Raw genomic sequence first — 11,483 nt, 5'->3', positions numbered from 1 at the left:
AAGATGGACAGCACTGGGCTTGATAGCCAGCCGTGCTCGAGCAACTCTGGGCACGCGCTGGATCTTCGGATTCGTCGGATAAGAATCAAGGAGCCAGCCTGTGCAGCCGCTAACTCCTCCCCGGAAGGAGAAATCGTGATCCCTCACTCTGTGACAGCCACTAGTCAGCGAGTCTGTTGTGCTATAGCCTATCGCGGCCGCATATCCAATCGCCGGTTCACCAAGTGGAGCGAACCATCCCCAAACCCGGACTGGTTCTGCTTATCAAGCACCAAGATAACCATCCCTGGCTTGCTTATATCGGGGTCGCCGCCAGTTCATCATCCATCTCGCCATTGATTCATGCAACTCCTCCCACGATCATTCCGGAAGCAGACTAAGTATTACACTGAGGGTTGTCTTGGGTGGACTGCTATCGTCCAACCACATAAACATGGTTTACACAACGCTGTCTCCTCCACTGGACCTGTCGCATCATTTCTCCTCGGTCACGAAGAGACGGGAAGCGAGCGAAACAAAGAGCCTGTATAAGTATTTCTTCATCCCAGGCATTGCCAACTTGGCTGGTGGTACGTTTACTCATCTGCTTCTTGACCTTCTGGCTTTTGCTTCGGGCGATTCACGGCGGTTGCACTTGTGCCACTTTGTTGACCTCTTGCGACATCAGGCCTGCCAAATGCGTCATACTTCCCCTATGATACCCTCGAAGCTACCGTTGCCCATCCTCAGCGTTTCCCCGCGACCTCCGACAATGACCAGATCAAGCCCCCCCGTGGCTCCCCTTCAACCGAGCGCAGGATTGTCCCGAAAGAAAGCCCGACCACCAATCTTCTAAAGAAAATCGATCTTACCACAGCCCTTCAGTATGGAACAGCTGAAGGCCTCCCAGTTATGGCCGATTTCGTCCGCCAATTTACCCGCAACCACCTTCATCCGAATGTCCCCTATGCCGGCGGCCCTAACACCCTCCTCACGTGCGGTGCGACCGACGGATTCTCCAAGGCCATTGAAACCTTTACCAACCCCTGGGATCCTCGTCGGGACTGGATCAGCCAACGCGAGGGCATACTCTGCGAGGAATTCGTTTATATGAATGCAATCCAAACTGTGAAGCCGCGGGGCCTCAACATCGTTCCGGTAGCCATAGACGCGCAGGGCATGCTTGCGCATGGTAAGGGAGGGTTGGCCGACGTGCTCGAGAACTGGGATTTTAGAAAGGGCCGTCTTCCGCACCTGATGTACACAATCACGTAAGTTCCAACGATCTGTAGCAGAACTTCCTCTCAAGTTGGCTAAACTCGCCTTGTCTAACTGCAGTATCGGCCAAAACCCGACGGGCGGGACCTTGTCGGTCGAGCGCAGGCGGGAGATCTATGCTCTCTGTCGGCAATTTGACATCATCATCATAGAAGACGATCCGTACTGGAACTTGCAGTATCCGTCTGCAACTGCTATGGAGGCCGGATTTCGAGGATCAGATGCCGTAGATGTAATCCCACGCAATTACAACGCCCACGGCAGGTCCTCCGGGTACGATTTCTTGGATTCTTTGGTGCCGTCATATCTCTCTGTTGATACAGACGGGCGCGTTGTGCGTCTCGACACCTTCTCGAAGACCATAGCTCCTGGTTGTCGTTTAGGATGGATTACCGCCCAGCCGGCTGTAATCGAACGACTGACTCGTCTCACCGAGACATCAACTCAGCAGCCGTCGGGATTCGTACAGGCCATGGTGGCTGAACTAATTGTGGGCCAGCAATCCGAGGATGGCCAGAATGCCACAGACGCAAGTAAGAATAAGCCTAAAAAGAGCGAACAAGCCTGGCAGATGGACGGCTGGGTTCGCTGGCTGGAAGGTCTCCGTGCGGGATACGAACAGCGCATGCAGACAATGTGTACCATCCTCGAAGAGGGTAAGTATCTCATTGACTCCGATAGTGCCTGGGACGATGCACCACAACCTATGGCGGACGATGAGAATGCTTGGGAGGTCCTGGATAAGATGCAGATGTATGAGTTCTCCTGGCCCACTGGTGGTATGTTTGTGTGGGTCAAGGTCTGCATTGAGACGCACCCCTTGCTGGAGAAGTATGGCCCGGAGAGGCTGATCCAAGCTTTGTGGCTGCATTTGATGCAAAAGCCGTATTTGTGTCTCTCTGGTCCAGGGACCATGTTTGCTCCTACACAGGAGCTTCTGGGTCGAGCACAGGGATATTACAGGTTATGCTTTGCGGCGATGCCAGCCGAGGATGTGTTGGGCATTACCCGGAGGTTGGTGGATGGATTCCGTGCATTTTGGCAACGGAAGAATCTTGATGGCTTGGATGATGAGGAAGTTGCGCTTAGTAGGCTGCAGGCAAAGGGTTCAGGCAATTTGTTGGGTTTGGGCTGCTAGACTGGGTTACTTGAATCTATTATACACCATACTACTACATCCGTCATTCTGGATAGCGAATATAATATATTCATCGATTACGTTGGCGCATGAGCTTCACACCGACTGAATCATACTAGCGACGGAAATCACCTTTCAGACTCTGTATAGCAAAACAATTGAGAAACAGCATTGAAAGTACTACATATATTTCGAAACAAAGTTGGGATGCAGTGGTAAAGCACTGTCTTTGGGGAACCCAGACAGCGACGTCGACAAGGAATAGCAAGGTGCGGGAACCCCCCCGCAAAAAAAAAAACAAAAAACGACCCCACTGGGACTCGAACCCAGAATCTTCAGTACCGAAAACTGACGCCCTACCATTGAGCTATAGAGCCAATTCTACAATAACTTTGGTTCAGCTAAGATACACATCATCATAAAATATCGGAACAAATCCGCTCCATCACAGAGATAACCGTCATCGTCCTGGCGCAATGCGCGATAATCTTAAAACCCCGCGGCATCAAGCCACCCATCACCACCGCCGTCGCCGCCCCGGGCTGCCCAGCCTTTACCAATTCCGCAAAGATGGATCCGGCGCTCGAATCCCTACAGAATACCGATCTGGCAGATGAAATTGAAGCCATCAATGCCATTTACGAACCGGACACCCTCACCATCACGAACACCTCTACCTCTACCTCAACCGGGCCCTCAACTCTCGACCTAGGGGGACCCGGCTCTTTAGAATCTTCTCCTCCTTCAATAACAATAAAGCTCCAACTCCCAGAACACCCCCACCTGTCTTTCCTCCTCGGCTTCGACTCAACATATCCCGACACCCCTCCCAAAATCCTAGGAACAGCATCCACGGCCTCACGCGGAGAAGGCAAGCTCGCCGTCGATGTACTAGAGGACATACTCAGCCGCACATACCAACCGGGCGCGGTATGTCTATTCGACCTGATCAATGAAGCAGTTCAGGCGTTCACGGAGCTCAACATCGGCGGTAGCGCTACAGCCACCACCAACAACCATGACACAACCTCCCACACCCAACCAGCCTCCGAAGAAACAACCACCGAAAACGACAGCTATCAGTCGCTAACCACAGGATCAAATACTCCCGACTACCATAAATTCAACCTCACCAGCCCACCACTATGGATTCTCTCCGATGTCATCACGGAAAAGAAATCCGTCTTCGTTGGGCGCGCCGCCTACGTCACGAGTCTGGATCAGGCAAAGGCGTTTCTGGATCATCTGCTCGCAACCGAAAAGAAGGTCGCATCCGCGACGCATAATATCAGTGCGTGGAGGATTCGCGAGGTGAAATCATCTACTTCTACTGCTGGCGGTAGTGGTAATAAGAATGGTGAAGCTACGGAGATGATTGTGCAGGATTGCGATGATGATGGGGAAACGGCTGCTGGCGGTCGACTACTGCATTTGATGCAATTGATGGATGTTTGGGATGTGGTGGTTGTGGTGACGAGATGGTATGGGGGTGTGTTGTTGGGGCCAGATCGGTTTCGCATTATCAATGCCGCGGGGAGGGATGCGTTGGTGAAGGGGGGTTTTGTGAAAGAAAAGACGTCTGGGGAGAAGGGGAAGAAGAAGGGAAAGAAATGATTGATGCATGGTTGGTGAGGATGCGTGCTATGGTTTGTGATCTGGGTACGTAGTATGGTTTGAGCCACCTGCGTGGTGTATTCTCATTGTCAGAAGCATGATGGTCCGCGGAGGTTGGGGATATCATTGACTTCTTGGACTGTCCTGCATGCGTCCAGTTAGTGATGTGCGCTGTTGATGAGTCCTATGGTCTGAGCCGATCGATACCCTTGGATAGCGATGGCCTGCGTACTCGTACATCTGGGCTTGTGGCTCGCAGTTGCGAGGTTGGCGTCTTCGCAAATGGGATGATTGGATTTACTACGTGTCTATGGTAAGGGCGAGCGAGCCATGGGCTCGAATGACCATGATAGAGGAGATGTCACCCTGGAAGGAAGTAAGAATGAAAAACCTTCCAGTTGGAGGAGCTGGGAGAACTGGCTACCGTTTAGGAAACAAGATGTCTATATAAGAGGGAACTATAGAATATCCTGATGACAGCTATGCAACGTCACGCTGCAGAGAGATGAGTATATAGTGGTCTTTACTTCTACATCATATACCTTATGTACCCGCGCCTTCCCGTTTCGGTCTGTACTGGTGGCATATTTCTTATTTGGTGGCTGTACTCCCCACTAGTAGTATATTTGGCCTTTGTCCCTTCCTCTCATTCTCTTTTCTTCCCCCACACTTTGCTTCCACTGTATCTGCTCGCTAGCTTCCTTCACCATCAAGAACGCGTCCCATATTGCAATAGCATTACCTTACTCGTCGATGTCTCATGCATGATCGCCAATTGGAAGAAGAGTATTACATTCTGATATTAATACTAGTATGTGTTTACTAATCCTATCACATGTGAATCATAATCCATGGACATAGGAATGTCCCTGCTAAGTTTTTGCCACCTAAACAGATTCCTTTCCTATCTTTCAGAGGTAAACAGAGGTAATCAGAGAAGACGCCTCTGGCTTCCATCAAAGCATTCCACGCTCATTCAATGCCGCCCGGAGAATCTTATGCAATGCAAAGACATTTTCTTCTGCCATCATCGTGTGATGGGAGCCAGGAACATCATGGAACCTGACCGACTTGGAATGCTCTTTCCACCTCATGAGGTGCTGCTTGAGCCAGACATCCTTGTCTCGACCAACAGAAAGCAGTGGGATGGCGTAGAAGACATCCATTGACTGCACAGTTCCAGAAGGATCATATGTATGGGCTAGCTCCTGGAGCTTCGACGACAGCATAGCCCAATCTCGAATTTTTCCTTCATCCATGGCCAGCTCCTGGACGCGCTCTTTATCCGAGACTTTCATGATGGCTGGAAGGACCTCGCTTTGAGGGAGCTAGAAGTGATGAACAACGTCAGTCCTAGTCGAACACACTGACATTACCCCAATGGAGATGGCTCACCTTGTGCATATCCGGGGACATGCGATGGGCATCCTCTTCGGTGATGAACCCAAGGAAGTATACGAGATGAAGCAGCGACTCGGCATAATCCATCTCTCGGATGTGCTTTTTGATATGTGGCGGAAGGTTAAGACTGCCGAGGAAGCCGACTCTATCGCCAGAAGCTTCGACCTTTTTGGCGGTTTCAAAAGCAATCATGGCACCGTACGAATACCCGATGAAAATGTACGGTCCTTCCGGCTGGAGCTCTCGGATGGACTTGAGATAGGTGCTAGTATGTTGATCAGTTATAGGGTTTCTCTGACGGGACGGTCTAAGTCTTACTCTGTCATTTCGTCGATAGTGGTAAACATCTTTTCACCTGGATTGAAACCCGGGGCTCGAAAAGCGTACACTTTTCGGTCAGCAAAGTACTTGCTAAAGTTGAGGAACACAAGAACTTCGCCCATTCCGGGATGGAAGAAGAAGATCGGAGGGGCCTTCGATGGGCCATCTTGCAGCTGCACAATCGGATTATATGGCTTGGGACCTTTCTGAAGATCTTGTAGCATGACTGCCAATGCTTCAATGGTCGGGTTTTGCAGAATCGTGATCATTGGGATTTCCTCGCTTAGGCCGAGACGGGTCTCCACGATCCTCTTGTATCGAATCAACCGGACGCTATTCACTCCCATATCATAAAGGCTGTCGTCCACACCAACTTCGGACACATCAAGGTCGAATTCGTCCGCGAAAATCCCAGCAAGCGTCTCTTCCATGCTGTTCTGCGGGGCACGCTTGGATCGCGCACGATACGCGGACGCTCTTTGTGCGGCAAGATCTCTATATGTGTTGAAGCGACCTTCCTCATACTGCGACTTGAGCTTTGTGCGAGGGAGTTTTCCCAGGGAATTTTTGGGAAGCAGCTCTACCGGGAGTGGTATGATGTCCACCGGCTGCTTGGAGCAGTAAAGAGCAGTGATCCTGGAGATCGAGTTGAGAGTTTCAAGGAAGATTCTGTCGTCCTCAGTGCCTTTCTGGCTTGACAGGTATAGGACAATGATATCTTCACTGTCCGCATTATCAAGCCAGGATGAGACCACCACCGTATAAGAGGGGACAAGTCCTTCCAGCCCGGCAGAGTCTATGGCATTCTCCAGCTCGTGGGAATAAAAGTTGATGCCATTGATGATGATACTGTCCTTGGATCGTCCGGAAAGCACAAGGTTATCCCTGTTGTCGATGTATCCGGTGTCGCCAGTCTTGAACCAACCGTCCTCGGTAAAGGCAGCCTTGGTGTTTTTGTCGTCATTGTAATAGCCCTTGAATACCATGGGCCCATGCAACTCCAGGTTTCCATTTTCACCGCTTCTCACTGTTTCCCCATGTTCGTCGGTGATCCGCATCTGCAGAGTAGGTGTTGTTTGCCCCACAGAGCAGAATTGCAGCTTAGCCTTTTGCTCGAGCTCGGGGAAGCTGTAATGATAGTGGATACCTGCGCATGTCTACCAAAACGCCATATCATTAACAGGTCTGGTGCGCCCAAATAGTTCGTCAGACGACGCAGCTTACCTCTGTCATACCAAAAGACGGATGGAGAACATTCTTGGCGGCTCCCATTTCGACCAACTTGCGGTTGAATAAGATGCTCGTCGATGCGAGATTGGCTTCACCACCTGAGAGTACCATGCGCAAATGACTCAAATCCAGATCAAGTGAACGAGGATCCCGCTCCTGCTGGGCCTCGATGGCCTTTCCTACCAGGGCTACAAGGAAGTTAGGGGCAAAAGCGTTGGTGACAGAATACTCTGCCATCTTTTCCAGATAAAGAAGAGGGTTCTCCAGAACCGTCACGGCTGGGAGATGAATTTGATGGCAACCCCTGGATAATGCGTGCATGTGCATTTCCATGAAACAGGCAACATGATCAAACCCTGCGACAATGTGTTAGCTGCACCTGTATGGCCCGGGAGCTATAAGAGTCATTTTCACCAATCCAGTTCAGAAAAATGTTTTCTGGAGTGCTTGCTAGTGCCTTCCATTTGGCCTCAATTGCGGCGAAGATTTGTGAATGGTGCAACATCACCGCTTTGGCGTTGCCCGTACTGCCGGAGGTGAGCAGTAGCAGCGCAAGGTCTGACGAAGGACTCGCAGGTTCATAGTCTGCGGATTGATCTGCATTCGAGGCCAGATCCTCGATAAAGAACTTTTGAGACTCATCGATAATATTCAGGTCATCTGTATGCTTGATACTGGTGAGGACATTGGGTCGCTCTAGGAGCCTCTGAAGGTGGGTTAAATGCCGCTCCCGAGCCACTGGGTCTACAGCCAGAGGAGTAGACACAGCTGGGATGGCTCCGGCTGCAATGGCAGACCAGAACCAAATGATGTTCTCCTTGTGAGTGTCAAAATGGACCAGGAGAATCCGGTCAGGCACCGCGATCTTTTGTTCAACCAACATTTGAGCATTACGCTGAAGATGATGCAGTTAGCAAAGCAAACATGAAACCACCTGCTGGGACTCCATGGTTCTGAGGCGGGAGGATGTTACCTTGACGAGGCGCCAAAAATCGGGATAAAGGACCGTCTCCGGTTGGTCCTTACCAACACTATAGAAGACGAAGCCTTTAGACGGCGAATACTCGGCCGCCTGCTCCAGATATGTCAGGATTCCAGACGCCATTTGGAGCGATGAAAAGTGCCAATGATTCTGTGATTCACTTGGACCCTAACCAGTACAATGCCGGCGTGAGAGGCCATCTGTTGAGATTGAGCCGGATGGCCCTAGCCTTTATAAATTGCTGGTTATTGCTCGTATTCTCGATAGATGAGCTCTACAGCCATTGCGATTTTAGGTGGAGTGATACCTAGCACTATCGCTCGAGATATGAGTCATGACGACATGAAGATTCATGAAAATTTACTGTGGAGCCGTTGATACGGACCCCCCTGCCTGGTTGGGTATGTAGTACAAGATCTGGAGACAAAGTCAGGAAATATCTCCACAGCTCTCACAAAAACTATTGTTCCTTGGCAGCTTTGTGTGTGGTGCTAATGTATGTTGATCAACAGGCTCAGTTTCCCCAATAGTCACTTGGGTTGTATCACTGTGAGGTAAAGTGCGATAAGGTCAGTGGAGATCTCTAAGGCCCACACGGCATTGTCCTGATGTGATTGCCTACGCCCGGAAACGGAAAGGGCACAAACAAAGCGGATAATCGGCAACGCCTTTCAGCTCGCCGACTATGCTCACCGCGCTCTAGCCGTTGGTCTAGAACGGACAGCACTTGCCTGCAAAGTCCATGACACCTATGCTTGCTCAGATCCCCAATAGCTACTGCTTGACACATGTCGGTCACCCGTGGTCTCGTCTCATTGCCAAGCCATCTGCCGTGACAACCATTAGGAGTTAAGACAATCTTCCGCGGAATCCCAAACGCCAAGGAGTTCGAAGAACACTTTAATACCTAGTCATCGAGATAGTGACAGTCCGTGGAGTTTCTAGAGTCGCCTTTACAGCAACTGTTAGCACGGTTGCCACGACGAAACGGAAGCTTTTTCGGATGCAACATCGGGATTTAACAAACAATGAGTCAACAGATCTGGCCTTGCTGGATCTATCGTTTTCGGAATCTAGTTCCACAGAGAGTTGAGACCTCCCCGGCCCTCCCCCCGGTGTGAGGATGCATTGCCGTCTGATTAAATAGCTCTTATTTTTTTGGGGAAACATAGGCTTCTCCTCTGTATTGGTGATTTCTATTGATATTAACGGCACTAGTCTATCCTAACGATTGAAGGCACTCTGCAGAATGCTTGTGATATACGCAATTCCCTCCGCCCTATAAGTATCCGGCTCAACATAAGCCAGCCCAGTTACATTGGCATCAAAAACCATATTATGCGGGTTTTCTGCCGTGTAGACAGGCCAGTGGACATTCGTCACTACAGAACAGCATGTCAGCATCTCTTCGTACTCTCAACCTCTCAAAGTAGTATCTAGAGGTAGGTGGGGCATCACTCACTATTACTATAATTTGGATCCAAATGATTAATAAAGCTCACCCACATCCGTGACATCATAGTCGATATCTGTGGCCAGATCACGCTGTCATTTCCCCGTTCATCACCCAGACTATCAATGTTATGGAAAGTGAACGGGATTTCATAGCCATGCGCTGCTCCGTCTAATGGCCCCAGTGTCATCACGTTCCAGTGATACACGTAGGTAGGTACATTCCAGCGCGCCAGCGACTGGGTTGTCACACGGCGAGGCGCGTGCATGAGAAGGTCCCCGAGGAAAGCAGCTACACGCTTCCACTGGTAACCGTATGACGGTGGGGGACGGCCATGAAGGGTCCCCGGGATACCAACGGCTGGGTTATCTGGGTACAAGGATGCAATGGTGAGAGCGCTGGTATAATTGGTTCCGTTGGCTTGGACGAGGGAGATGAATTGGTCGGTGGTGTTGTATCCGTGAGGGGCGTACTTGGTCCCTTCGTCGAAGTTGGTGCCAATAAGAAGCGGGGTTTTAGCAAATTGGCCAGTCTGGAGGTTAACGATTCCAGAGGCTCTAAGGAAATCGCCGTCAATGACGGGATGATATCCAGCCCCAGCGACGAGGGAGCTGTTGAAGATGGAGCTCAGGACGTTGGTGGGAACTTCACGGAGACAGGTAAGTGTGTTTAACGCGCCGGTGCAGTTAGTTGCGTTGACGACGGCATCATAGTAGGGTTGTGCTTCTGAAGCATTCATGTATGCTGCGAGGGAGGGCACGGAGCCGCTCTCGGCAATTCCAGCACGGAAGATGCCATCATTCTGGCCGTCGTATGCCACTAAATGAAGACCGACGCTATTGGCGCCAGCACTTTGGCCCCAGATAGTGAGCCGCGACGGATCTCCGCCAAAGGAAGCGATATTCTCCTGGAGCCAGTACAGTGCGTGCCGTTGGTCACGGAGTCCTAAGTTGGCGGAGCCTTCATCAGCGACTTCCTGGCTGTAGAGGAAGCCCCATCCCGAAAGGCGGTAGTTGACAGTGACCCCAATGATGGGAGCTTGCATCTCTTGAGACTGTTGAACGATGTAAGAGAGGTTATAACGGGAGTCGCGAGTGCCTCCTTCCGCAAACTCTCCACCATGCATCCAGAAGACGACGGGCAGATTCGCGCCTGAGTCGATGCCATGAGGTCGGATCACACTGAGAGCAAGACAGTCTTCCGACACCACGTCCGTCCAGTACCAGTCATCACTGCCGTACCCAATACATTCATTGTAGTATTCTGTTGCGTTTCGAGTACCGGACCAGCTGGTGTTGAGCGGTTGTGGTGGACGGAAGCGAAGCTCACCGACCGGAGGCTGCGCATATGGTATGCCGAGGAACAAGTCCTGATCGTACGTGGGATTGTAGACACCCTCGTACGTGCCATTGCGGACTTGCACGGTAGGAGCGGATGTCGGTGTGTGGGCATCTTGTGTAGAAGCGAGCGTGGGCAGTAATGCGGCGGCCACAATTAGCGGCAAGAAGACAGAGGAAGCCATATCGACGGACTGACTGGCTACCTTGTCAAAGATCCAGGGGGGGAAGAGGTCGTCGGTTTAGAGCATAAGTAATGAGAAAGCCAAGGCATTATTACAACCTTGATCAATCCGACTTCCAGGCTATACATACAGTATGTAGCATTGTGCATACTGTTTTCGACTTCCTTATTGAGATTACGGATTATGACAGTTCATATCGGTGAAGCTGAAAACAGACAATGGACCCTCCCCCCGCGGGACAATGTACGGTAACTGTGCTGAGGAGCTATTGATTCAGACCGCCCTTAATTTCAGACCGTAGTACGTAGTGAGTGAGGAGTGAGAGTTTCCTCTCCAATGAGCTCAAATTCTACGGATGGGCCAAGAATGAAGGAAGGATTGAGACAGTAGCAACGGAGGGTATAGCATAGCAATCCCCCAGGGCCCCTAAGGGTAAACTGTCTCAATGTGGAATCTGTCATCCTCCGCGGAATGAACTAACACTTATGCGGGATGCTATCTTTGTGACTTCTCGTTGAGCTGATATCTTTTTTTTTTTTTTTTTTTTTTTTTTTTTTTTTTTTTT

The 11,483-nt window shown here is 50.7% G+C and overlaps 3 protein-coding genes and 1 non-coding gene across 4 annotated transcripts; 1 reads left to right on the top strand and 3 right to left on the bottom strand.

The window, feature by feature from the left end:
• Window positions 1-433: 433 nt before the first annotated feature.
• Window positions 434-4,009, top strand: BO87DRAFT_394665 (aromatic amino acid aminotransferase; the record flags this gene model as incomplete). The annotated part of the gene is made up of 4 exons (XM_025625132.1): window positions 434-569; window positions 668-1,250; window positions 1,318-2,345; window positions 2,847-4,009. 4 exons carry the CDS (start codon window positions 434-436, stop codon window positions 4,007-4,009), a joined length of 2,910 nt encoding a protein of 969 aa, XP_025482488.1.
• Window positions 2,701-2,772, bottom strand: BO87DRAFT_t102. The gene has a single exon. It is a non-coding gene; the product is annotated as a tRNA-Arg (tRNA).
• An 876-nt stretch (window positions 4,010-4,885) lies between the features above and the next one.
• On the bottom strand, window positions 4,886-8,122 carry BO87DRAFT_328964 (non-ribosomal peptide synthetase). The gene is made up of 6 exons (XM_025620243.1): window positions 7,935-8,122; window positions 7,376-7,856; window positions 6,956-7,317; window positions 5,729-6,888; window positions 5,405-5,675; window positions 4,886-5,337 (listed from the first exon to the last, which is right to left on the bottom strand). The coding sequence occupies exons 1-6, from the start codon at window positions 8,064-8,066 to the stop codon at window positions 4,966-4,968; spliced, it is 2,778 nt and encodes a 925-aa protein (XP_025482487.1). The 5' UTR covers window positions 8,067-8,122; the 3' UTR covers window positions 4,886-4,965.
• A 1,045-nt stretch (window positions 8,123-9,167) lies between these two features.
• Window positions 9,168-10,994, bottom strand: BO87DRAFT_413754 (cholinesterase; the record flags this gene model as incomplete). The annotated part of the gene is made up of 3 exons (XM_025626592.1): window positions 9,450-10,994; window positions 9,406-9,410; window positions 9,168-9,325 (listed from the first exon to the last, which is right to left on the bottom strand). The coding sequence occupies exons 1-3, from the start codon at window positions 10,916-10,918 to the stop codon at window positions 9,168-9,170; spliced, it is 1,632 nt and encodes a 543-aa protein (XP_025482486.1). The 5' UTR covers window positions 10,919-10,994.
• Window positions 10,995-11,483: the final 489 nt, after the last annotated feature.

This window comes from Aspergillus neoniger (genome assembly GCF_003184625.1).
Source record: "Aspergillus neoniger CBS 115656 unplaced genomic scaffold BO87scaffold_7, whole genome shotgun sequence".
Lineage (NCBI taxonomy): Eukaryota > Fungi > Ascomycota > Eurotiomycetes > Eurotiales > Aspergillaceae > Aspergillus > Aspergillus neoniger.
Note: the sequence above shows the minus strand (reverse complement) of the source record. Positions and strands in the feature narration are given on the sequence as shown.